The 27023-nt window shown below is 44.6% G+C and overlaps 2 protein-coding genes across 3 annotated transcripts in view; both read left to right on the forward strand.

The window, feature by feature from the left end:
• fn1a (fibronectin 1a) overlaps window positions 1-16707 on the forward strand; it is a 28893-nt gene extending 12186 nt beyond the window's left edge. Inside the window, exons 13-49 of one of the 2 annotated variants that reach the window (XM_076746435.1) lie at window positions 432-553; window positions 702-870; window positions 1250-1435; window positions 1617-1745; window positions 1968-2057; window positions 2148-2342; window positions 4051-4329; window positions 4478-4741; window positions 5204-5298; window positions 5610-5778; window positions 5897-5983; window positions 6269-6460; window positions 7121-7393; window positions 8050-8164; window positions 8253-8329; window positions 8410-8499; window positions 8645-8911; window positions 9009-9125; window positions 9240-9404; window positions 9532-9687; window positions 9811-9924; window positions 10048-10317; window positions 10433-10644; window positions 10848-10935; window positions 11105-11290; window positions 11459-11548; window positions 11702-11893; window positions 11997-12086; window positions 12975-13083; window positions 13213-13432; window positions 13622-13792; window positions 13874-14012; window positions 14147-14314; window positions 15218-15343; window positions 15551-15657; window positions 15786-15905; window positions 16178-16707. In XM_076746435.1, coding sequence (XP_076602550.1) covers window positions 432-553; window positions 702-870; window positions 1250-1435; window positions 1617-1745; window positions 1968-2057; window positions 2148-2342; window positions 4051-4329; window positions 4478-4741; window positions 5204-5298; window positions 5610-5778; window positions 5897-5983; window positions 6269-6460; window positions 7121-7393; window positions 8050-8164; window positions 8253-8329; window positions 8410-8499; window positions 8645-8911; window positions 9009-9125; window positions 9240-9404; window positions 9532-9687; window positions 9811-9924; window positions 10048-10317; window positions 10433-10644; window positions 10848-10935; window positions 11105-11290; window positions 11459-11548; window positions 11702-11893; window positions 11997-12086; window positions 12975-13083; window positions 13213-13432; window positions 13622-13792; window positions 13874-14012; window positions 14147-14314; window positions 15218-15343; window positions 15551-15657; window positions 15786-15905; window positions 16178-16246 — 5708 coding nt within the window. In that variant the 3' untranslated portion in view covers window positions 16247-16707. The remainder of the gene's footprint in view (window positions 1-431; window positions 554-701; window positions 871-1249; window positions 1436-1616; window positions 1746-1967; window positions 2058-2147; window positions 2343-4050; window positions 4330-4477; window positions 4742-5203; window positions 5299-5609; window positions 5779-5896; window positions 5984-6268; window positions 6461-7120; window positions 7394-8049; window positions 8165-8252; window positions 8330-8409; window positions 8500-8644; window positions 8912-9008; window positions 9126-9239; window positions 9405-9531; window positions 9688-9810; window positions 9925-10047; window positions 10318-10432; window positions 10645-10847; window positions 10936-11104; window positions 11291-11458; window positions 11549-11701; window positions 11894-11996; window positions 12087-12974; window positions 13084-13212; window positions 13433-13621; window positions 13793-13873; window positions 14013-14146; window positions 14315-15217; window positions 15344-15550; window positions 15658-15785; window positions 15906-16177) is intronic. The other variant, XM_076746436.1, reaches the window with a different exon arrangement.
• Window positions 16708-18417: 1710 nt separating this feature from the next.
• umps (uridine monophosphate synthetase) lies at window positions 18418-22459 on the forward strand. The gene is made up of 10 exons (XM_076746129.1): window positions 18418-18657; window positions 19254-19407; window positions 19898-20022; window positions 20127-20314; window positions 20395-20492; window positions 20673-20833; window positions 20918-21035; window positions 21114-21289; window positions 21390-21504; window positions 21878-22459. The coding sequence occupies exons 1-10, from the start codon at window positions 18508-18510 to the stop codon at window positions 22054-22056; spliced, it is 1464 nt and encodes a 487-aa protein (XP_076602244.1). The 5' UTR covers window positions 18418-18507; the 3' UTR covers window positions 22057-22459.
• Window positions 22460-27023: the final 4564 nt, after the last annotated feature.

The raw sequence follows: 27023 nt of genomic DNA on the forward strand, positions 1-27023 counted from the left end.
GGAAGGTTAGGCAACACGACGAAACAGAGAAGGTTAAAGAGTCGAGAAAGTGGAGTAAAAGATTTCTCTACTCCAGCTGTTGAAATCTGGGCTGGAATCTCGCAGGGACGTGCTAGTTTTTCCTCACTCCTTCTGTGTTGTGTTCGACAAAATACTGCTGCACACTCACTGATACTCACTCACTGTTAAGTTGAGTTATGTAAAACCTTTTTTGAAATTTCTCCAACTGTAGAGGAGCCAGTCTGTCGCCATGGTGGATTTAATGTCTGCCTGTCAAAGTTAAGATTTAACTCAGATATTTGATATTTAGAACACCGAAAAAAATGTCTCCTCCCGTCTGTTACGTCTGTGCACTGTGTCACATTACCATGATGTCTTTGCTGTTCTGTATAACTGCTCACCCCTCTGTCTTTGTCCTCTCTCTCTCTCAGGTGGTCAACGTCCTGTCCAGGTGATCATAACAGAATCTGGAAACCAGCCCAACTCCCACCCAATTCAGTGGAACGCCCCACAGTCTGCTCACATAACCCAGTACATCCTCAAATGGAGATTGGTAAGTTTACTTATTGAGCATCACCGTTAGCTAAGAAGCGACAGGTCGTGTTGCTCATCTCTTCACTGTGCCTGATGCTGGTGCAGTCTCTACTGACATTATGCATGCATCTCCTTTATTCTATAACATCCTTCATCACATTTTACAGAAAAACACCCAAAACCCATGGAGAGAGGTGGTCATCCCTGGCCATCTTAACTCCTACACCATCTCTGGTCTGAAGCCGGGCATCACATACGAGGGTCAGCTGATCAGTGTGCTGCGGTTTGGACGCAGAGAGGTCACACGCTTCGACTTCACCACCACTTATGGATCATGTGAGTCGTCAGAGTTGACAGATCTCAGCTGCTGCGTCACTGTCTAACCAGCAGCATTTATACTAACCAGTTTATTTGGCTTTTTTGTCCTTGCAGGCCTGTTTAGGCACGAGTGTCTTATTTTCTGCATATCCCTGTTAAATGATTGTTAAATCCTATCAACTGTCCTTGGTTTGCAAAATACAAAATATGAGAAATAATATTGATGACGGGTCTGAAAAACGTCTTGCAGCATCATGAAATTCTGTTTTTTGCTGTTTAGTTTAAACCTAAGTCGTAAATGCCGTCTCTCAGCCCACCCTGCTCAGTGCTGCCGGTTCAGATTTCAGAGGCAGCAAGTAGCCGGTTTTCTTATTTTCCGTCTCTCTTTCTCCTGTAGTGGCTACATCACAAGGCGAGACCACCCAGTTTCCGCCTGTGGTTGACATCTCAGAGTCCGTGACCGAAATTACCTCCAGCAGCTTTGTCATCTCCTGGGTTTCGGCCTCCGACACAGTTTCTGGTTTCAGAGTAGAATACGAGCTCAGTGAGCAGGGACAAGGCACCGGACAACCCATGGTGCTCGGTAAGTGCAGATATACACATAAACAAACATGGGTTTTGTCTTGGAGTGGTGCATTGTAATTTGGCCACATTGCAAAATAAGGGAAATTTTACCAAGACAGTGTTTATTTCTCAGAGACTAAAAGGCCTTCAGTTAGCTGCTTTAACCAACATGTTGATAACATATTTTTTTTTCCTGTCAGACCTGCCTCGTACAACTACCTCAGTGAACATTAATGACCTTCTACCTGGGAGGAAGTACACTGTTAACGTCTATGAGGTTACAGACGCTGGAGAGGACAACCTCATTCTTACTACTTCTCAAACCACTGGTTAGTAGCCACACTTTCCCTCATTTGCTGTTCCCATCCCATCTGATATTTTTTCACAAAAAGCACAAAAAATACAGCTGCTTGAATGAAATATTGCTTTGAGTCCGAGGCCTGCGAGCAGCCTAATAAAGATTTGCCAGGGACGACAAATCAAGTGATCCAGTGAGAAGGAGCTGTGGTTGTAATTTTCCTTCTCACGCTTGCATCCAATTTGTTCCACAGCACCTGATGCTCCTACTGAGCATGAAGTGGAGGATGTCGGAGAAAGTTCCATTGTGATCAGCTGGGAAAAACCACTGGCTCCCATCACTGGTACGCTATGGTAACATCGTCAGTCACAGCCAAAATCTAATCGCCATTCTGTCGCTAGTTTGAACCCCTGCCGTCTCCTCCTCCGTGCAGGCTATCGTGTCGTCTACACGCCATCAGTAGAAGGCGAAAGCACGGAGCTGACTCTCCCCGACACGGCAACATCTGTGACTCTGAGTGACCTCCGACCTGGGAAGTTGTACAACATCAGTATCTACGCTGTGGAGGATAGCCTGGAGAGTGAGCCTATCTTTGTGCAGGTCAACACCGCTGGAGATCCGCTGCCAGGTAAAAGACTGAGATGTGCGAGACAAGGGGACCTAATTGTTATTTGGAGTGAGAAAGGAAAGGGTTAGATTGTCAGGCAAAGTCCTTAGAGCAAGCTTTCTTTTCCAAGTCTACCCTTGTTTCCATATGTGTATTCAGGGTTTAGTTAACATAGATTTTTTCTTTAATCTCTGCCACCAGCTCAGACCTTTGTCTGTGTGCTACAGCCTCTAGAGAACCATTGTATACCTCCAAAGGTATTATGGGCTAAAGCAGCTATATTGGTCTAATGTTGGTTTAAAAGGTGACCTCCAAGAGACTAAAATGTGTCTCTTGGGAGAAAATGGCTGACCCTTTGCTCTAATCATTTTCATGGTATCTGGAGAGTTTTGGGTGCTTTCAAACATGTAGATATTAATAGCAAAGGGAGCTTCTGTCTCTTATTTCTATTTTTCCCAGGAACCAGTGTGCAGTGACCAAAATCTGACCATTAAATATCATCATTTGATCCCGTGCCCCACCCTCTGCTCTGTTGTATATTCATAGGAATTTTGCTTATTAGCCATAAGTGCACCCTCCAGAATCAAGCTGCAAGCCGTCCTGTGGCCTAGTCAGTGATTTTATGTCGAGGTGTCCAACTCTCAATAGTAGAAGTGACGATTTTTCCAATGGAAAGTGAAGTCATTGAGTTCACAGCTGTTGCGCTCTTATTCTGCTCCACTGGAGTTATGTAAAACTTCTCAGTCTGCCAGGTCGAACATGCTGTTGGGCCAGTCGAGCAGATGCTGGAAGTGTGTGCGTGTGCATGTGTGTGTGCTTGTTTGTATGGTCTGTGTGATGGAATAAAGATTCATGACCTAGTTGAGAGCGTGTGCTGCCATCTTTGGACAGACGAGTAAAGCCCTCTCTTCTGTGGCAGATGTACGCTGTACACTCCGACGTACATTACAAATGTGCTAATCTGCACATGATAAGTGGTCTGAGCTGCACACACCGCTGCCCACCGCATATGCGCCACATGATATGCTATCATACAATCATTTAAATATCTTTAAGCTGTTAAACTTGCATTGAACCAAATCAGTAAACACTTATACATGCCGTAAAGTTCCCGCACAGACAGCTCAGACAGCTCTACTTACTCTCTTTTTTCTTTTCATTTCTTTTTCTCTCCATCTTATTGTCTCATCTCTTGCCTTCATAAGCCAAACAGGTCTTTTTTTTGTCCTTTTCTTGGCACTCTATCCAGCTCTACTTTACTGCTGTTTACTAGTTGAAGATGTCTGTGTGTGTTCTGCCATCCTGTCCGAAATATGAAGCAGCTTAATCGTTTGGCGTTTTGCAGAAATTCTGTTTACGTGGTTCCGCTCATAGTGTAATTATGTATGTATAAACTAGGGTGTATTTTGATGATCTGCAACATAAAAGCAAATGGTGTCTGTTTTATATTCAAGTTTTTATACGTTACCTTGTTTAGTAGATTATATTTAAAATTGTGTCCCAATGAGTTTTCCATTTTATTGTATGTTTTTAAGGTAGTAAGAGGCATCAAGGCTCAGCAATTCATCCGTACAGCATCCAAACAACACGCTCTTACCTAAACTTACATATATTCTGACAAGTTATGGGTCCTTCCCTGACAAATGACAAGTTTCTCCACACATTCACCAGCTTTATTTCTACTAGCTGCATAAGAGTTATTCTAAGCTGTTATTTTTTCTGTCCACAGAAGAAGTGGCTTCTCCTACAGACCTGCAGTTCTTCGAGGTGTCAGATAAAAAAATCGTTCTGACCTGGTCCGGCCCCGCCGGCGACGTCTCAGGTTACCGGGTCACCGTCCTCCCCGTTGATGAGTCTGGTTCTCCGCAGAGGGAGATGACTCTGCCTGTCAGTCAGAACTCCTACATTGAAGTGTCACACCTACAGCCTGGAACACTGTACCGCTTCAACGTCTACACCATTCACAATGGAGAAGAAAGTATACCGCTTATTGGGGAGCAGACTACAAGTGAGTATGACTGATGCTGTCAGGCCTGCAGGGAAATGACTCAGTTTATTACAAGTTTCATTCCAAAGTGAAATTAGTTGAAATAAGCAACTGTGTAGAAATCAAACTGTTCATGTCTAATGGGGTTTATTGACGTCTTTCTTTTTAGAGCCTGATGCTCCCACAGATATCCATTTCGCCAACGTGACTGAGGACAGTGCTGTGATGTTGTGGTATGCTCCTCGTGCCAAAGTCACCGGCTACCGGCTCTTCCTCACAGTTGAGGGCTCTAACCCCAAGCAGCTGCGCCTGCCTGCCCGCCTTTCTCAGTACACCCTCCTCAACCTGAAGCCTAATACAGAATACTCCGCTACGCTACACGCAGAGCAAGACAATACGCTGAGTGAAGGAGAGACCGCTGTATTTACCACAAGTGAGTGATGTCATTTATTATGTGTGTTTTATTTTGGAGCTCAGAGTTGTCCAGGTTAGGGTCTGTTGGAACAAGAGCAACAAAGTCACCTGTTTGGATCATCCCACAGGTAAACAGGTTCATTGGTAGCAGGTGATAGTATCATGATTGGGTATGAAAGGGGCATCCTCAAAAGGCTCAGCCAGGCACAAGCGAGGATGGCGAGAGGTTCACCACTTTGTGAACACATGATTGTAGGAAGGATGTTACCATATGGGATCGGGAACACTTTGCAGATGATTGCGTTCTGTTTTTATTTAAATTTCACACAGCATCCCAACTTTTTGGAATCAGTTTCAAAAGCAATCATCTGAATAAGCACACACTCATATGTACAGCAAATGTGCACTCTGGAGGATGCTTATATCTTCTTGCATGCCATGACACTGATCAGAAACACACTTTCACTCTGTGTGTTTGTAGACCCGCCAATGGGCAACGCTCCTCATTTCAGCACTGATGTGACTGACACCTCCATTGTAATCTCCTGGACTCCAGTTCCCCGCGTTGGATACAAGGTACCCTCACTGCAGATACATAACACAAAGTGTTTTTTATATCTATTAATAAGAAATGTGTGTTTTGCTGTGGAGGGCACATTCCAGCTATCCCTGGTTTAGGGTAGGCCCCATTGGAGTTGGCTAACACAGGAACCACAGACCTCAGGGTTAAATCTGATTGGTCAGAATACTTCACGCCAGACATGAGAATGTTCTGCTGGCTTCCATGTTCTTGGGAAAACATCGACCTCTGACCTTTACCTCCTGTACCCCCGGTCGACGTCTCCATCTCTGTGCTGCCTCTCTGACTCTGTGCATTTATCTTTCAGTTGACAGTACGTCCCAGTCAGGGCGGCGAAGCCCCCAGAGATGTGACCTCTGACTCTGGAAGTATTTACATTTCTGGCCTGACTCCGGGAGTTGAGTACACCTACAGCGTCCAGCCCGTCATAAACGGCCATGAGCAGGGAACCCCAATCACACGCCGTGTTGTCACACGTAAGAATGAACCAATAGATATTCACTCTGCCACCTTTTTGTTCCGCCAGTGTCTGTGTCTTATTTCTCTTACTACTTTCCTCCTCACCTGACTCCTCTTTTTCTTCTTCATCTCCAGCTCTGTCACCTCCCACTGATCTCAGCCTGGAGTCCAACCCGGGCACAGGAGAGCTCACTGTCCAGTGGAACGGGGCCAGTACACCAGGTACACACACACCTGCATACTGCATGAAAAGCAAACTGAACATATCACAAATAATCAGTCTAACCTCTTACTGCAATAGTATGTCTCTCTTATCTGTCCTTTGATAAAATTAGTTGGTGGTAGATTGATATCGCTTCTTTTTGTTAATTGATTTATCCCTCAGTCAGTGAGCTACAGTCTCTGAAAACATTTCTAATCTGATTCTTGCTGTGGCATTTCATTGAAATACCATACTGTCATTCAGTTCAGACATCTTCCTCTCCTTTCCCTCTCTCTTCCTCCAAGACATCACAGGTTACAGAGTGACATGCACTCCCACCAATGGTCAGCAAGGAAACAGTGTGGAGGAGTTTGTGGAGGCAGGGCAGAACTCCTGCACCCTGGAGAACCTCAGTCCGGGAGTGGAGTACAACGTCAGTGTTGTTACTGTTAAGGATGACATGGAGAGCACGCCTGTATCAACTACCGTCACACCAGGTGAGTGAGAGGTAGACTCATAATCGTGGTGTTTTCATGGGTTTTTGAGAATGTATGGATGTTCAACATGAGAAAGTCAAATGAACCATCATTTCAGGGAGTGTGGCCTGATTTTCATGATCTTTGTTAAGGTAAACGGTAAGACTACAGTCATTCACAGAAGCCCCTTTTTTAATTTAACACGTTACGTTGAAAGCTAATATGCTAAAATAACACATTAGCTTTCAACAGTGAACAGATACTAGCACTGCTCTGTTAGCATTGATGCTCTTCCTCAGCATCAGCAGCTGAGGGACTAAGCAAAACAGCACCAAGACTGTTTTGTAGCACTAATGCACACGATAGCCTGTGTATATATTAAGAATTTTCAATGGAGATGCTTCATTGAATAACAGCTGAAACCTCACTGGATGGTAATATATACCAGGAAAAGCAGCCTTGCATTGACTCTTCCATTGGTGTGATATGTTGAATATCGCACCCCATTGGAAGCAGACAGTTTACACTGCTCGCCTTGACCACTGCTCCTGTCTTTTTGTCTGTCGCTTTCCTCTTTCTGACCCTCGTGTCCAACCCCATCCCTTTCCTTCTGCCTTTTCTTCTCGTTTGTTTGGTGTTTCTGTTGTTTTCTCTCTTTCTTTCCTCTCTCCACCTACGAAGATGTCCCACGGCTGAAGGACCTCACCTTCAAAGACGTGAGCGACACCAGCATCAGCCTCCGCTGGTCGCCGCTCAACACCACAGCCATCACTGGTTACAGGATCACGGTGGTGGCAGCCGGAGAGAGCGTACCCATCTTTGAAGACCTGGTGCTGCCAACAACTGGCCAGTATACCGTCTACGGGCTGGAGCCTGGCATCGACTATGACATTAGTGTGATCACTGTGACGGAGAATGGCGAGAGCGAGCCCACCACATTCACTCAGCAGACCTGTAAGATCATGTTTCCACCAAACTGAAAAGATTTCTTTCCTGCTAATATAATTAAAAGCAAATACATTTTCTTATTGGAGGAGCCATTCACTTATAAACAAGAATACCAACTATCCTTTAGGTAGATAGATGATTTGAGCTGCAAGGGAGCACCAAATCATATTGTGTGCACTAAGTTGTGTAAGGTAATAAGGTTCTTATTAACCCTAAGTTATGGCTCTTCAAAGCAAACGTTTTAAGTTGCTGATGTAATTGCACTGCATGCAGTGTTGTCAGTTTAATAATCCTTTGTGTTTGTGTGTGTGTGTGTGTGTGTGTGTGGACCATCTGGTTTCACTTGAGGGGTTTTAGCATACTGAGGCTCATTTTGCCCCCCAATGCAAACACCGCTTGTTCTCTCACTTTTAAGATGTCGTAAAACTTCAGACATGAATTTAGACTGACACACACATAAAACACAGTCCTCCCTTTAAAGATGGTGGAGTCCGTTTCTCTTGTCTCGTCATTTCAGTTTTTTCTTGTTTCTCTTTCTCCACAGAAAGAATTATTACAATTCTCTCAGTATCTCTTTACTTGAGCAATAACAAATCTTATAAATCTTCAGCGACCTTTTGAGTACATTCTGAACCAAGCTGTTCTCTCTCTCTCTCTCTTAGCTGTACCAGCCCCCACTGATCTGGGCTTCGGCCAGGTTGGGCCGGACACTATGGAAGTCACCTGGGTGTCTCCCCGTGTCCCTAACACTGCTGGCATCTCCAACTTCCTCGTCAGGTACAATCAGACACATTAAATGTCCTGAAAGCTCTGTATTGTTTATTTCTGATTCCCTGATTTTAATACATGTCTCCTTATTATTCAGGTATCATCCCATTGATGATGAAGACGACATTACAGAAACTAGTGCAACAGCCGGGAGTAACAGCGTGGTGCTTAGGAGTAAGTTACAGCAAAACAAAGAACACACAACAACACACAAACGACTACGCTTGTATTTATGTCTTTGTCGCTGTCCACAGACTTGCTGCCTAACACGGAGTATCTGGTGAGCGTGGTGTGTGTTTATGAGCAGAGGGAGAGCTCGCCCCTTGTCGGCACGCAGAAAACAGGTGAGTCTTACCCAATGTGATTAAGTAACAGGAGCACATCAGTACAGAAGTGGGCTTCTTTTTCATTGCAAAGATGATGTAAATGTCAGTATTCAGGCGACCTGGACCTTCATGCAGCCTTTCCTTTTCTCCCAACCTTCTTCAGCTCTGGATTCACCAGTTGGCCTGCGTTTCTCTGAGATCTTCACCAACTCCTTCACCATCCACTGGCTCCCACCCCAGAGCAAAATCACCGGCTACCGCATCCGTTACCAGATGGCAAGCGGCGGCAGGGCCAAGGACGAGAGGCTGCCCCCCTCCAGGAACCACTTCACCCTGACAGGACTCACTCCAGACACGGAGTACTTGGTCAACATCTACGCAGTGAGCCAGACGCTAGAGAGCCTGCCGCTCAGCGGCAATCAGAAGACAAGTACGAAATCCTGATTTAATACTCAATATCCTCCAGTTACTCACCATATTTTCATGTTGTTTATTTATTTGTCTCTGGTGTTTCACTCTCTCCCCAGTTTCTGATGCTCCCACAGACCTGGAAGTGCTAGATTCCACCCCCACCAGCATCACGGTCCGCTGGGACGCCCCACCTGTGACTGTGCGCTACTACAGGATCACTCATGGAGAGACAGGTGAGCTAGAAATAATGACTTTCTCTTTTTCTAGTTCATCCAGTTGTCATTTATTCTGTACATTTTGTATTTGGAAATTGCTCCTCTCTAACATTTCTCACATCTTTTATCCAGGAGGTCACAGTAATCCGAAGGAGTTCACAGTGCCTGGCTCTCAGTCCACTGCCACAATCAACAATCTGAAGCCTGGCACTGACTACATCATCACTGTTTATGCCGTCACTGGTAGAGGAGACAGCCCTGCATCCAGCACTCCAATCTATGTCACACACAAGACAGGTACACACACACACACACACACACACACACACACACACACACACCCACAAACACATACACATATGATCCAAACGCTGTTTCCACACTCAGCTTTTCTTCTCTCCATCTCTCTATCCTCCTCTCTTAGGTGTTGACTCTCCCTCTGAAATGGAGGTGATGGACGTGAAGGACAACAGCGTCACAGTGAGGTGGAGCCCTGCTCAGGGCCCAATCAAGGGATACAGGGTGACCGGGGTGCCCAAAAATGGACAGGGGCCGTCTTTCACTGAGGTGGTGGCTCCAGGTATGTTGTTTGATCAAACATACTGCTGTCAGTGTTTTAAAGCTCGATTAGCTGTAAACTCTTAGCCTTGTTTCTGGCTTCTCAGTGAACTGTTTTCTTTTTTTTTCCCCTTCTCTTTTGCAGACCAGACAGAGATTACCTTCTCAGGACTGATGCCCACAGCAGAGTACGTTTTGAGTGTGTACGCTCTTGGACAAGATGGAGAGAGCTCTCCAATGGTGGTGAATGCCTTGACAAGTAAGGATTTACTCTTTTTAGAGAAGTATTTGTGAAATATTGTTTGCCAAACTTCCACAAATTGAAAAACTTCTCCAAACCCATTGCCTTGCCACACTTCTCCCCACTCTCATCACCTTTTAGATGTCGACCATCCCAAGGACCTGACCTTCTCTGACATCGATTCCACCTCACTGCGAATCACCTGGGACAGTCCTGAGGGAATTGTTACATCTTACCGGGTCTTGTATTCAAGTTCAGAGGAGGGTGAGAGAGAGCTGCGCCCAGCTCCCCGAGGAGACGCTGAGTCCACTGTTATTTATGGTCTGCAACCCGGCACTGAATATACTGTGAAGGTCATCGCTCTGCACGACGGCACAGCCAGCACACCGCTGGTGGGGACACAAGCTACAGGTACGGAAGGGAATTAGTTCGAGATGATGTATTTTTTTAAAGAAACCAACCAGTTTCATTTGAGGTTTTCTGTACTTGACAGTGTCCCTCTTCTTATGTTCTTTCCTCCCTCCAGCCATCTCACCTCCCGCCAACCTCCAGTTCTCCCAGGTTGGCCCGACCTCTTTCACCATGCACTGGTCCGTGCCGGGTCAGGAAAACCGACTGAATGGCCTAACGGGCCTGACGGGCTACCGCGTGGTGGTGAACCCAAAGAACAAGAGCGGTCCTACCAAGGAGATCAACTTGGCCCCAGACACCACACAGGCACACATCTCTGGGCTCATGGTGAGTGTGGGTCTCTGAGTGTGCATGAAGGATCCTAGTTTTAAAAACTCTTTCAGCATCACACACACAAACACATACACAGATAGTTATGATTTTCGTTGCAGCCATAGTACTCAGTCTTGGGGTGACGTGCAGTACAGTGAGAGACTGAAGTCTTTTTTTTTTTTTTTTTTTTTTTTTGCTCTTTTCTCCATCTCCCTTAGGTTGCAACTATCTATGAAGTCTATGTTTACGCCTTGAAAAACTCCCTGACCAGCAGGCCGGTGCAAGGAGAGGTCACCACTCAGGAGAGTGAGTCTCTCACTCGTGAATCTTGAAATTCTGGAAAATAAATGCATTGTTTTGATGCATGAAAACTGAGAGATGGAATTCGTTTTGCAGTCATATTGTGACAGATAGTTCTTGTGTTGTGCTCCTAACTCTCTACTTACTTCATCTCTCTGTCCTCATCTACCTTAAGACATCAGCCCACCTCGTCGTGTACGGATCTCTGACGTTAACGACTCTTCCATCACTCTGACCTGGCGCTCCAAGACAGAGACCATCTCTGGCTTCCTGGTTGAGGCCACGCCTACCTCCGCCCCTACAAACTACATACCCATTCAGAAGAACATCGGCCCTGACTTGCGTTCATACACTGTCACAGGTACACAGATATGAGAATGTACAAGTATTTAAATACACAAAGATGTAGCGTAAATGTAAATAGTGTATGATTAAATGTAATATCATTCAATCATGATGCAGATTCTTTGTATTACTGTACTCAGGCACACACAATCCCTCCTAACCTGTCACTGCATCTTAACTTCAGGTCTGGAGCCAGGCACCACTTACAAGATCAACATCTATACGCTGAAAGGGAATGGACGCAGCGCCCCTCTCACCCTCACTGCCACCACAGGTAACCATTAACCTCTATCCTACGCTGTCAGTGCATTATTTTGGATGTGACAGTTAACATATTTGCAATGCTGGCAAGAAATGTATATAAATGTGTATATGTGTTACAGTATTGTAGTTCATGAGTACTTACTCGCTTGCCCGTCTCTTCCAGCCAAACCATTGGTCATCCCACCCACCAATATCCGCTTCACCTCCCTGAACCCAAACAGCATCTCTTTCACCTGGGAGCCATCCCGCAGTCCAGGGGTTACTGGGTATTACGTCACCTATGAGGAGGCCGGGAGTTTGCCTCGAGAACTTCTCCCGAGACCCCATGCAGGCCAGAGCTACGCCATTATCAATGGTGAGCGTGGAGCACAAGACTTAGTCTACACAGATGAATGGAACATACTGTACATGAAAATCATTGATGGTGAATGACAAATTTTCATGCCTTTTTGCCGTAGGTCTGAAACCAGGAACAGAGTATGTCATTAAGATTGTGGCCCTGCAGAATGCTTTGAGAAGCACACCTCTAGTGGGCAAAGCCAGAACACGTAAGTACGCCCATCGTCTACCCTCCAGCATGACTGGCCCACTAAAAAACCTTAGATCTTTCACTTTGACTCCTCATTTATTAAAGCAAAGATCTGTGACAGTGTCAATTGGCAATTTCTATTCTACATTCTTCTGTCATTTTGTAGAAATAGGATGAGGATGGAAACAGTATCCCAGTCATCCTTCGAGCTTAAGTTGTGATATTCTGGGGTGTTACATGCTACTGGTGTGGTGGAATAATAAAACTAGTTGCTATAAAGTTTTCCCACAAAAATGTTGATAAAACCATAAAGTGCAACATTATAGGCTGTTTTTATTGTACCCACTTTTAGGCATTGTGCCAAGAATTGCACTAATTACATGAAGTTGGCTACAGGAGAGATCTTTTTTTATTGTGAAAAATTAACATCTCTTACCGAAATGTTTAGTTTTTTTTCCCTGTAACTTGTTTTAGCTACATCTAAAATTTAAGCCACAATGTCACAATTTATTTTTTTTGTGAAAGTATCAAATAATGAGCAATGACTGCTGCACATTAACTTGTCTAAATGTTTGAGCTACACTCTGGTGCCCCCTGCTGGCTTTTACCTCTAACTGCTGTTAAAGCAGAAGTGCAGCGTGTAGCCATTGTCATTTATCTTCTTCCATACTAAACATTGATGCTAAGGTGTGGGAAAATCTACACATGGGGATCCTCAAGCAGAGGGTCAGTACCCCAAAATGGGTAATTGGTTATTATTGGTTTATTGGTTTCCTGCTGTTTAAAGAGCAGAGTGGAAACACAACCATTTTATGTTTTTATCTGCTAAAAAAAACAGTGAGTGGATCTGTGCATTTGCTTTGCTTGCTTCTAACAGCTAGCATACATATGTATCTTGTCCAATCAGAGACAGTTACAGATCATCAACTATTGGTCCCCGAGCTGCCTCAGCTTCCTGTTCCTCACCGACCCACCACTGATATCCTGGATGTTCCAGAGTCCTTCAATGACAAGATGTAAGAACCAACATAACCACACTGAAATTATTAATTAAGCACAATTTTTTTTTTTCCTCGTCTGTGTTTTTCCCCATTCGCATCTCTTGTTCTTAATCCTTCCTCATTGCTCTCCCTTCCTGTGTCCAGTTTCAACTCCAACCACGTTCACTTGGCTGGTACTAGTGGCCAGAGCCGACCAGGCCAGCAGGGCCAGCACATCTATACAGAGTACCAGAACCTTGGCCCTAATAATGGATTCCATGGCCCCTATGGTGGACCCAAAGAAGGCCAGAGACCGACTCTAAGAGAACCCCTGGTCTATATTCCTGTAGCAGGCCCTGATGGAAACAGAGTACCCTTGGTCAAGGTGTGTGACACTAAATTATACATGATGTTTTTTTTTAATTTAGAAACATAGAATTTGAAGCTAAGCATCAGGGTTGCTTCAACATTAGCTGCTGATCCTTTGATATTGAATACAAAGGTGTATTTTTAACATGCAAGCTTTGACTGATTTTACGACCTCACAGTATCTCTATACTGTTTGATCCCGTAGGTGAGCGATGGTCCTCTGCCAGGTCTTGCCTTTGGTTTCCCTGACAATGAAACCGAGTTGCCCCAAGAAGCACAGACAATCACCACCATCTCCTGGCAACCCGTTCCTCAGACTTCAGAGTATGAGGTGTCTTGTAACCCCATTACACACCTGGAGGAAATGGGCTTCCAGGTAAACTCATACATAGCCACGCACAGCCATATTTACAGCTGATGTTAGGACCACTTACTAATGTTCTCTTCCTCCATATAGATGCGTCTTCCTGGCACCTCTAACAGTGCCACACTGATTGGATTGACATCCGGAGCTTCCTATAACGTCGTAGTAGAGGCCATGAGGGGCGGGGCTAAAGAGAAGGTTCTGGAGGAAGTTGTGACAGTTGGTAATGCAGGTACAGTAGTCCTCACTGACGAATCATGCAGAGGGAATTAGCATATTGTGTGTATCAGTCATGACAAGTTAGGGCAAGGTAAACCACATCAGCTGCCTCCTATAAAAACCTATTGTTTCTCCTCCATCCCTTAGTTCCAGGTGACATCCCCATCACCGCCAACCGGGACGTGTGCTACGACACGTTCACACAAACCTACCATGAGGTGGGCTCAGAGTGGGAGCGCATGTCTGAGACGGGCTTCAAGCTGTGGTGCCGCTGCCTTGGGCTGGGCAGTGGCCATTTTAGGTGTGATTCATCCAGTGAGTGGCTTAATAACCCCATCCCAGCATGCTTTGCAAACACACCATGGAATTAGAAATCAAATAATTCTATGTGATTTACTCAAGAGGAATTTATACGATGAAATCAGAAAATTACTACATCATGAACAAAACTATACATTAGTAAATACATTATACATCGTAAACAATATAAATTCCTTCGCTACATTTGAAGCCATAGAATTGTACAGTTTGTTCTATGTGCTGCAAAATGACGGCGTGGGCAGCCTCTGCAATGACAGCTAGATCATTTACAGCAAGATACTATATGAGTTCATCATCAAGATGATCACTGGTTTACTGAGTCTGTCTGTAGTCTGCCCATGCTGTTCTCTCTGCTCTGCCTCTGTGAGCTGTGAATGCATCACAGTAAGAGGGCAAACAGGAGCTAAGCTAAGCTAAGCTAACTGTCCAATCTCAGTTATTTGTATTGTCCATAAACAGCAGCTAACACGACGATACCAGAAACTGAGATCACCATCTGTTTGCCATAGGATCAAAGTCATTTCACTGTCTCTGTGTTTACGTGTGTGTGTCCACACTGTGTGATCTGAAGGATGCGATGTGAAGATGTAGGCGAGACTGTGAACTGCTTGTTTTACAGAGAATGTGCATTTAAAATCAGGATCTGTGGATGCTGTGAATCTTTCTCTGCAGGGTGAAGAAGAAAAGTCTGAATTTTTGAATTTTTGTTAGGCTGCTTTCTGCATTAACTGATGATCGTCTCTCATATCCACTTCACTCTCCTTCCTCCACCCTCTCTTTGCTCTCCCTGTCTTCGCCGTTTTCGATCCTCTCATGCATCACTCCTCTCCCTTGCTCGTCGCTCCCTTTATCCTCTCTTTCTCTCTCCCTCTCTTCTACTTCTCCTCGCTCCTTCAGAGTGGTGTCATGACAACGGCAATAACTACCGCATCGGCGAGAAGTGGGACCGCCACGCCGAGAACGGCCACATGATGAGCTGCACGTGCCTGGGCAACGGCAAGGGGGAATTTAAATGTGAACCCCGTAAGTATAGACTGACACACACACACACACACACACACACACACAAAACTAGACCTGTACACATTTAGACATGAGTCTTGTTGTGTAGCAGCAGGATCCTGTTAAGTTTTGTATATCATGCATCATAAAATAAATTGAAATTGTGTCACATATTTCTATTTAGTCGTTTTGTCACTTGATATTCAATCTTGAACTCGTGCCCTCCAGATGAATCGACATGTTACGACGATGGAAAAATGTACCAGGTGGGAAATCAGTGGCAGAAGGAGTACCTGGGCGCCATCTGTACCTGTACCTGCCATGGAGGACAGCAGGTGTGTAACGCTGCGTGTGTGTGCATACAAACCTGTGCCCTGCTGCTTTGTGGACAATATGGATATGGAGTCCTTGTGATCACTCTGTGTTTGCGTGTGTGCGTTAAACTCTCCCTCTCACGCTTTAGGGCTGGCGTTGTGAGAACTGCAGAAGGCCGGGAGGAGCGACTGATGTGGACGCCGACCTCCTTCAGCCTGTTCATTCAGATGCCTTCGACCGCTACAGAGAAAACGCTCTACGCAAACTGGTGAGTGTCGCACTCCAAATTTATGATCTAAAATAAAACAAATAAGTTAAGACAACTTTAGTTGCTTTTTGTTTTCACTCATTTCCACTTTCCACAAAAATGTTCCTCCTGTGAAATCCAGCATCTACTCACCCAATATGAAATTATTAAGTATTAAATTCAGCATATTTTTTGTGATCTTTAATTTGTCATTGTTTTAAAAGATGCTGCTTTAAATCCAATCAAAGCTAATGAAATCCTCTCCTCTCGCCCTCCCCGCCTCTGCTGTCCAGAACATCCAATGTCCGATTGAATGTTTGAGGCCGGAGCTGCTTGCAGACGCGATCAGTCCCTCAGAGTAGAGCAGAGGGAAGTTTGAGTCGAGGAGGATGAAGAAGTGAGACCCCTTACAGCGTCGCTACCACTTCAAGAAGGAAACCTCCTCCTGCTTTCCTTAAAAGAAGACATTTCCATGAGATCTGTGCCTTAAAGGTTTCCCCCTCACCAAATTTAAGTGCCTTAACAAGACTTTTCTCTACGCCAACCCCTGTGCCTTTTCAAAGATCTGTCCAACTTTTCCCGTTGGTTGTGATCCTTTCTACTTCAGTAGAAACAAGGATTTCACCTTCCAACAAATTGTTGACATCAACCTGTCAGAGCACAAATCCTGCTGCTTTATCACCTCAAACCTGCCGACCCCAAACATACTGCTGACACACACACACACACACACACACACACACACACACACACACACACACACACACACCAGATGCAGTATGGTTGTGTATTTTTACTTTTGCATTAGGATTTTATTTTATTTTTATTAAAACATTCCGTCTTCCTTTGTCCAAGACAAAAAACACGCCATTTCAAATGTGTCTGATTTTATACCCTGATAATAACTGTAGTCGTGTTTGTTGCATTTCCCATGATTTTGAGTCTCACTGTGACTAATATATTTAGAAATCGTTTAGTTAATTATAGAATTCATTTTCTGGGTCCATAGACATTTCCATATAGGAGGGTATGAGTTGATTGCATAGCCATACAGTATTTCCATTTTTGCCTGAGACCTGGACAGACATGACAGTCAGATTTGAATAAAATAAATAGGACAGTTTTTAGGATCTTAAATCCACATTATTTGTAATGAAGGACTACAGTTGTAAGTGTCCTGTCTGTCTCTCTGGGGTCAGTGTCCCTGTATTTTGAAGAGCAAAGCAATGGGTCACTAAGATTTCTCTTCACCAAACTTTCCTTAAAAAGATAAGCACTGTTACTTTTGGGTTGGGATTAAAAAATGTTGCCTTGCCTTGCCTTGTCGCCTTGCTTATTACAGTATAGGCTCTTGAAGTCAGCATGTAGTTCTGTGATGTGTAATGTGGGTGAACCTAAAAAAATTTATAAAGCAAAAGCTGACTGACCAAAAGTTAAACTGTTTCAAAAAATGTATTGGAAAATTCACCATTGTTTCCAAGTGAAATACATGTTAATTACACAAATGTTTGTATTTTTTTTTATTTTATTTTATTAATTTCTTTTATTTATCCCTTTTTTATTCAGGCATTTTGTTCAATGCTTTTTTGGGGTGTACACTTTATTTTTGATTAACTTGTTTTTATATTGTTGGTGCCAAAATCTGAACTACTGTGGACTGAGTCTTTTTAATAAACTGAAAAAAAAAATCCCAAGACAATTGTTTGGAGTTTTTGTTGGGTATTAACATATAACCAGACATAAGCTTCCTTGAGATACGATAAATGAAGGATTTCAAACAATTCGAGTCGGTAAGTACCTGATACAGTATGCGGAAAGTCTATGCTTTTATTCTGAAACGCAAAGCAAAACTCTATACTGGAATTCGTCCCAGCCGGGAACCTTTTTTTTCTAGGATATCAACGGAAGAAGACTCTGTTTACCCAATCAGAGCGAATAGAGGTTCTTTACGTCAAACCCAAGAACGTTTGGGGTCAGCCAGTGTGTGCGTTAATAGGTTCGCTGTGATTGGATAATTCCGTCGCCATCCTAAAAAGACAAACGCGGAAGCTTTGTGGCCTACCGCTGGTTCTTCTGGAAACATTTCCGGTTAAGGCGTAAATCATTCAAAATAAAATTACGTAAACTCGTTCTTAAACAGAACTGAAACTGCTCGTGCACTAAAGCGTAGTAATAGTTTCAAAAAGACAATATATGTTCTTGTCAGTGTCGCTGATCTTTCTGAGCTGTTGTAAAATTTCCTCTTTGGATCAATAACGTTTAGTATTATTTCATACATAGTATGCGTCATTTGCTTCGTCTACAGAAGACATTATGTTACATATTGTCCATTTGAACAGCTTGTTTACGGACGTCAGTAGACTTGCAATTTATCTGAATTCGCGCATATAAAATAATCTCTGTAGGTTTCATGGAAATTAGAAACACTTCAGACTTAACAATTTTGCTGACCTGCCAAAACATACAGCGTGTCGTAACACTCGAAATCAGAGTATCGATGATGCTTTTATTCCGAAGGAACCGATGCGGAAGTGTTATTTCAGTTGCCGCCGACGCCGAGGAGCGTAGAGCGGGACACAACTTCGAAAGCGACACCTGAAAAAAGCCCTCTGAACACGAAAAGATGGAAAACGATTCAATCGACACTTTAATCCTGAAGCTTCACGATGTGAACGCGGTGAAGTTCGGAGAGTACAAGCTGAAGAGCGGCATGCTGACCCCCATTTACATCGACCTGAGGGTTCTCGTGTCCTACCCAGCGCTCATGAACCAGGTAAAGCACGTGCTGCACAGCGCGAGCAGCTTTGAACAACACACTTCTACGTCCCTCAGCTACGTTAATCCAAGACATGCGGCTGTATACACGCGAAAATGTCAGTTCCCACGCGCCGAAGTGATGCGACGTTGGGGCACGTGGGTTTTCTGAGCGTTCATTTCCAGCTAACCTCGACTCCTTCACGAGTTTAGTCCAAAAACAGCTTCAACAAGCTTTAACTGAGTGCGTATTTAGGCTGCCCCTTTTTCTGTAAGTAAATCAGAACTACCCATAAATATAAAGCAGTTTAACATTTACTGACACTTCATATAGTGTCAACATGATCATCTTTACTGCTTTAATGCTGCTCATATTCACAACTCTTGCAAATTGTTTAGTTTGCCATAACTGGATCATATTAGCCTAAATATATGTAAAGGTATCAGCAGAATGCATTCCAACTACACATTAACGACCAATTTATAGTATTTTAACCAATTTATAGTATTTTATTCTGGAGACTAAGAAGCAGCATTGGATACTAAGTGCCATGTTTTATCACCTGTCCCGCCACATTAATGTCCTCGCCCATTTATTTCTTGTTTTGCGTACAGGTGTCAAGTCTGATCTATCAGCGAGTGTTAGAAGAGGGGCTGCAGTTCGACTCGGTGTGCGGGGTCCCGTACACAGCCCTGCCTTTGGCCACGATCATCTGCTCCAGACACGAACTGCCCATGCTCATCAGGCGAAAGGAGGCCAAGGACTACGGTGGGTGGCTGGAAGGCAGGGCGAGCTTTATTTATCAAGTATCGACCTTGTGTTTGGTAGGAAACCACAAGAATGCGATTAGGATTGAAGCATTTGTGTGCGGTTAAGGATCGTTCCAGGTTGGAGAGCCATGAATCAGAGCCTCAGCTCACTGGTGTTATCACAGGTCTTTCCTCTCAGCCGTCAGACAAACTCTTCTCCTTCCTAATGAACAAGGGCCAACGTGATCACAAGTTAACGCTGTAGGCTGCTGCATTGCAACAGTGGACGTTGACCTAATGCAAAGCTGTTTGTCAACCATAGACATTCCTCTGGCCCTATAAAGCTCACAAGACAATCCTCTTGAAAGGGGTCTTCTTCACTCCCCCCTTTGACAGTCTGCCCATGCTTATGTGATTGAAGCATACTGTGTCAGAAACCTTTGCCCCTCTTGAATCAGTCAGTCTGAGTGGAATAGGGACTGATTAGGCTCCTTGTGTAACCATGCTAGGAACCAAGCGTCTGGTGGAGGGCTCGTTCCGTGAGGGCGACACATGTCTGATCATCGAGGACACGGTGACCAGCGGCAGCAGCATCCTGGAGACCGCTGAAGTGCTCTACAAAGGGGGGCTGAAGGTGCGGTATGAGGGAAGATTTTCATTTGGATGATCACTGTGAAGGTTGACCTCCAAGCGCAGAAGTGATCTTAAACCTTCTACTGACATCTTTATTTGCTCAAGGTGACGGACGCCATAGTTCTGATGGACAGGGAGCAAGGCGGCGTGGAGATGTTGGCTTCTCAGGGAATCAAACTACATCCCATCATCTCCATGTTCAAGCTGCTCAACGTGCTGCTGGCGGCCAAACGCATCGACGCCCAGACCGCCCAGAGCGTCCGCAAGTTCATCCTGGACAACAACACTTTCAGGTACAAGGCGACAGGTAAAGTTACAGCGTTGGTGTGTGTGTTTTAACGCATACGTCACGTGTAACATCCGCCACTTTTAGCCCCAAGGAGGAGAACGGCAATGACGTTCCTGCCACCAAGAAGCCGTGTGTGCAGCCGGACCTGGAGCTGAGCTACGCAGACAGAGCCAAACTACCAAGTAAGTCTCCCAGCATTAGTGCAGCATGTGAATATAATTGGTAATATTTGATTTAGGGCTGATTATTTTCATTATCGATTAATCTGCCAGTTTTCCTGATTAGTCATCCATCGATAAAATGCCCGTGAAGAGCCTCGATTTGATATCTTAATGGGGTCATTGTCATTTTGTCGTCTGCAGACGTTCACCCCCTGGCGTCAAAGCTGCTAACGATCATGGAGGAGAAGCAGTCCAACCTCTGCCTGTCCGCCGACGTGACGAGCAGCGAGGAACTTCTCCGGCTGGCAGACTCTCTGGGTCCGAGCGTCTGCGTGCTGAAGACCCACGTAGACATCCTAAAGGTTGGTGTCAGCCCGGTTCATGTTTGACAAGAAGAATATTATCAGGACAGATGATCTGATGCTGTTCTGACGTCTGGAAAACAGGACTACACAGCGGCCTTCAGCCAGCAACTGCAGGCTTTGGCTGAGAAGCACAACTTCCTCATCTTTGAAGACCGCAAGTTTGCGGACATTGGCAACACGGTCAAGCATCAGTATGAAGGTGAGAAGATCTAAAAAACCGCGTGGCTTCAAAATGTTAATGTTGTAAGTGGCTGAACTGTGTGCTCGTGCGTCCCAGGCGGTTTGTACCAGATCTCGTCCTGGTCCCACATCGTGAACGCCCACGCGGTGCCGGGCCCCGGCGTGGTGAAGGGTCTGAGCGCTGTAGGGAGGCCTCTGGGTCGAGGCTGTCTGCTCATAGCGCAGATGAGCTCTCAGGGCTCGCTGGCTACCGGTGAATACACAAAGGCTGTGGTACGCACGTCTCTGCTTTCTCTAAGTTCACTCAAACATGTCGTCCATCATTTAGGGTCACCCGCTCACCGTTCCTTATCTCCGTTTTCTGCCCGTACAGCTGCAGATGGCGGAGGAGCAGCCGGACTTCGTGATCGGGTTCATCTGCGGCTCCAAGATCAGCAAAAGGCCGGAGTTCATCCACATGACCCCCGGGGTGCAGATGCAGGCTGGAGGTAAATTAGCTCATTAGCTCAACAGAAATGTTGCAAGTATTTATTTATATGTAATTAAAAGCAAACCATGAAATCATGTGGTTAAAGAGGAGAATTCCACCCTATTAAACGCATGCATACCCTACATACAAGCTTCGTTATGACTCAGGCCTCCAATGTACTAATTTGTCTGGTGATTGATTTTTGATGCCTTAAACCTTGACAGAAACGTGTCACTCTGCTCTTTTTTTGGTGTTGTGACTCTTCTTCACCACACGGAGGAGCTATAGTACAAGAAATCATTGCTCAGCCTTCCACCAATAATCCACCTCCTGCTCCTCTACAACCTCCCCCCCTCACCCATGTCTCCCCTCCCCCTCCGTGTCTCTCACAGGTGATGTGTTGGGCCAGCAGTACGCCACCCCAGAGGAAGTCCTCTACAACAAAGGCTCTGATGTCATCATCGTGGGTCGGGGTATCCTTGAGGCCCCTGATAGGCTGAAAGCTGCTGAGTCATACAGAAAGTCAGGCTGGGAGGCTTACACAAGGAGACTGGGCCGGAGTGGCCAATAGGAGCTCAGGAGTGGTGCTGCGTCAATGCATATTTTCAAATTTACTCTCAGTTACTCGAACGAGGAGCTCCGCAGATGAACTGGAACTCTTCTTTTTGACAACGCCAGTGTGCAAATAATCCTATACATAGAAGCATATGTAGACCCGCGTCTGCGCACCACACTACCACATCAAGATGCACACCTGTTGCTACACTGGCGCACAGTTTATTAGCATTCGTACCGGCAGGTGTGGGGAATCGGACACTGCTGAACATATGTAAATGTGTTCTTTTGATTCTGTCCTATTAATAATCAGCTTTAAATGCGCTCTTCTGATTCCCTCCTTTGTAAATACGCTGCACGACTTGACCTGAAGTCTGTCTGCTGAGGTGCTTCGGAGCAGGTTTTCACACACTTGGGGGGGGGGGGAAAGGTTTCGGTATTGTTCTTGAAGATGGAGTTCATTCCTCCAGTCCAGGTCAAAGCGTGCAGAGTTTAAATGAGTTGTTGATTTCCTGGAAAAACTAGATGTTTTCATAACGAGGTGGCTGCTAAACTGAGGATGTGTTTAAGGTCATTCCCTTAAGAGAGACTACTGCTTCCGCTCGAGATGACACTTTACCAGAACAAGACTGTAGCAATAAGAGAATGTGTGGCTAGTACTTTTTAATTGTATAATATTTGGGTTGTAATTCAGGGCATTTACAGGTTCACACATGCAGATCTTTGTCACAAAGTAAAGTAAAGAGCGTCACGGGTCAACCACAGCGTGGCTTTGCCTGATGGATTACAGTGTCCTGAAGAGGATTTGATGAAATATCAACCTGCTTGATATTCATTTTTCAGCAGCTGCAGTTGTTTCAGTATTAGTTTGGATGATCAGCGCGAAGCCCCTCGCATTATTTAAAAAGACGAGATGAGGGAAAGCTGTCTGCAGCCTGGCTCTTAAGTCCGATGTCTGCCGTCCATATTTCAAATAACACTGAGGTCACTTTTGTTCCACAGAAATGTGAATTCAGGTGTAGAGTGACATCATCAGTGATCTCACAGAACCAGTCTACAGGTCGTTCTCCAGTCAACTGTCTCTAGAAAGAGTTGATAAACGAGTTTAATTAAGAGAGAACGACTTTCAGTCCCGCCGCAGGTAGACAGTAGTTGAATGTGGTAAACAGTGTCCTGGCGCCTCGACAGTTGTGCTGTTACTTGGCCTACATGCAGTGAAATGGTTTTTGAGGTGTTCTTGATGGGATTCTTCTTGATTTCATGGATGAATGTTGAAATTTCTTCTCTTACGGAGACCTTTTCTGGCTTTTCCCCTCCATTTTGTGACTGAAATAAGAAATGCAATGTTTTTTTTTGTAAAGTGAGACTAAACACTTCAATAAATCTGACACCTTGAATTTTTTTTATTTTTATGTCTCATATTTCTCCCTTACTGTACACTGGCAGCGTATTTTGCTCTAAAACCTGTATACATATTGTTCACCATTTATGGAGCCTTGATAAATGTACAGGTTAGCCATGTCATGTGCACTAACACCCCCCGTACCACCACAGACGCTGGCTTTTGAACTGCACTGATAACAAGCCAGATGGTCCCTGTCCTCCTCAGCTCAGAGGATGCAGCGTCCATGATTTCCAAAACCAATTTCACCATTTGACTCGTCAGACAGCTTCCCACTTCATCTCAGTCTGTCTTAAATGAGGACCACAGGAGGCGGCAGTGTTTCTGGATCTGGTTTCTCTACAGTTTCCTCTTTGCATGTCAGAGTGTCAGCTTCATTTGTGGCTGCAGAGATGAACTGTGTTCACGGACTGCACTGTTGGTGAAGCCCTCCCCATCTTTACTTCAGACAGACAATCATGTTACTCACCTGTTGCCAGTTAACCTAATTAACTGAGATGATCCACCAGCTCCAACTTTCTTTCAAATGTGTTGCAGGCAGCAAATTCTAAATGAGGACATCATCTTCACAAAGCAATGAAATTTCTCAGTTTCAGCATTTGATGTGTTGTCTTTGTGCTATTTTCAATTAAATACGGGTTTCAGTGTTTTGCAAATCATCATATTCTGTTTCTATGTATGTTTTACACAGTCTCCCAACTTTTATGGAAAGGGGTTTTACAAACAATCTATAAAACTTGATGAAAAGAAATAACAAATGTGCACTTTAAGTGGGTTTGCCAATAACGTGACTGTCTTTTCATGCTCTATCTCACGTTTCAGTTATTCTCTTTTATAACTATCCCTGATCTTCTCTGTGATGTTCTTATGAAAGAGAATTGGTCAAAATCGAAGCAGCAGGTCCAGAGATCTTGACTTTAAGTCATTAGTATGAGTCAAGCTTAGATCCTACAATTCCCATAATGCAATTCAATTGGATCTTTCATTAAACTTTTCCTGCCGGTTAGACATCTTCAATTTTCCATGGCCCCAGTTTTTTTTAACAAAGGTTTTCTTCTGTTACTTACTGACTTACTTTGCTTCAGTTAACCCTGATGATGTCATCAGGGTTAGTTTCCAGACTGGTTGAAAAAACATCATATAACTTTTCACAAGATGAGCAGCACTAACCTCGACTATAAGGGTTTTATGTACTGAATGGGATGAGTGTCCCTTTAATTCAAAGACATGCAGTAAGTTTGCAGCTGAAGAGGTCCAACCCACAGAGCAGTAACAGTCACTGATTGGCCCACTGTCTTTCTCCATGTTGGATGGAACAACTTCTCTGTCAGTTGGTTCCTTTTACAAGCTTTTTAAAAATTGTTTTCTGAACTCTGGTTATTAACTCACACAAAATGGCCATACTTAGCAAAATGACTTGCTCTCATAACCAAAAGTATAAAGACAAAGTCAAGCACTCAGTGGACCATCTCCAAGAACTGACACCTGAATGCCATTAATTCAAGTCTTGATCCTCTGATTTCCTGTTTGGGGACTATATGTGTGCGTATAAATAGACTTAATCAGTATTTCCTCATATCTCGGGGTGGATTTTCCCCGTGGCAGATGTAGTTTGTACCCCAAACGTTTACTTTCAACAGTCCCGGGAGGATTCCACGGCGACCTTTTCCCGAAGTTGTTAAGCAAGGTGAGCCACCCAGCAGCAGATAGTCATTTGCAAGGCATATGATATGGAAATGATGCCCGAACAGGCGCTGAATGGGACAAATTGAGTCGGCAGGTAGCTACGTTACAATGCGCCCTTTTACAGATCAGCGCAGGCACAAAGGTCAGGTACGTTGCCTGGCACACAGGAGGGGAGGGGGGCGCTTTGGATGGAGGGAAAGGGTTGGTAAGAATAATTCATTTCGTGTGTGTGTGTGTGTGTGTGTGTGTGTGCAGCCCAGCGCGCGCGCGCGCGCGTGCCCTCCCCCTTTGTGTCAATATTTGGTCAGACCAACGCACCGTGCGACAGGTGTGTGTGCGCGCCCTGAGGATCCTCTCTGTCGTTTTCATCCACGAGGGGTGGAGAAAACCACAAGGGGTGGAGAGAGAGCGAGAGAGTGAGAAAGAGAGAGCATGTAGAGGTATAAAAGGTGTATACCTGTCACAAACGGCACACATTCGGTGCGTGTAAAAGGTGAGCCTGACCTGACCAAGTTTGCGCATTTTGACCTGTGTCACTTCGCTTCTTCTAAAGGTAAGCTGCAAGGCTCTTCATTCATTTCAAATTTCCCTCAGCGTGTCCTCACACAAAGCTGAACATGTGCGCGGTGTACTAACTTTTCCAAATCTCCCTCCAAAGGTCACCTGACAACAGAGAAGCCAGCTGAGACGCGCTCGCCACATCTCTCTCTCTCTCTCTAGATGATCGGCGCACTGTGGTCGGTTCTTGTGACTTTTTCATGTCTGTATTTGCTTCACGTTGAGCCTCACGTACAATACCTGAAGATGAAGTTTTGTTCGTTCGGCTCGCGTTATGCAGGTACGGGTTGACAACTGGAAAAGGCACAAAGTTTTTTTTTTCTTTTTTTTTTTCCGCTGCAGGAGTATCACTGTTGCATCACTGTTAACACTGTCAAGCCTCACTTCAGACAAATGCTGAAGTGTTGATTTTGGTTGGGTTGTTTTTAAAGATTCTCCAGTGAGATTCAAGGCCACCAAAGGCCAGATATGCCGCCAGACCGCAGCAGAAGTGAGCCAAATTATTGCCATGAAAATCTTAAAACAATGACATTTGAAAGAAAATACATCAGCCATGAAGTCAGGACCATTGCTCCACCTAAGACAACTCAATAAGGACATAGTTTCAGTTACTGAAGCACCAGGTGTATAGAAGATGTAACTGAAAAGATCGCCTTATTTGCATACAGCTGGCAACAGGCTCTATAGAAAGCCATGTCAGCCTTGGACAACTGGAGTCCCACTCATTTGTCCAAAGCTGAACTGAAAAACAAAACCTCACAGAGAAGTAAGGTTTGACTCAATTTAAAAAAAATCTTTGTTGAATACGTGGCTTTGCAGAGCAAAGAGCAGAGGCACAGCTGCTGAATTCAGTTGACCGAATCAGCGATTCTGGTTATCGAGGCAGGAAGTTCAGAAAAGTTCCAGTTTAAACATCTAGTTTCCTGTTTTTACTGACAAGGTAAAAGCAAGACAATGAATCCCACTCTCACATTAATCCATGTGTTCATGTAAAACGTGCTTGCTTTTAGCAGACACACCTCTGTGTTCACCTCAGCTGTAACTGTAACCTGTAACTCTCACTGGGAAAGTGTCCAAATGATCGTCATCATCTGTGTATTCTCCCATCAGTGGCTGGACTCGTCTTTATATGCCTGTTTGAATTACCCCTGGACGATATCACGTTGTATGCACTGAAAAGGTTGACATTTATAATGATAGGCATGATAATCTCCGTATCTCCCTTTGGTGCTTTTTTGCTAATCATTTTCCCGTTGGCACATTCATGATGACAGCGTGTATTTTCCACTGGGGGCCTATTCATTACTGTCCATCTCCTACGTCATGAACTGAAGCTG

This window comes from Chaetodon auriga, chromosome 13 (genome assembly GCF_051107435.1).
Source record: "Chaetodon auriga isolate fChaAug3 chromosome 13, fChaAug3.hap1, whole genome shotgun sequence".
In the NCBI taxonomy this organism is placed as follows: domain Eukaryota; kingdom Metazoa; phylum Chordata; class Actinopteri; order Chaetodontiformes; family Chaetodontidae; genus Chaetodon; species Chaetodon auriga.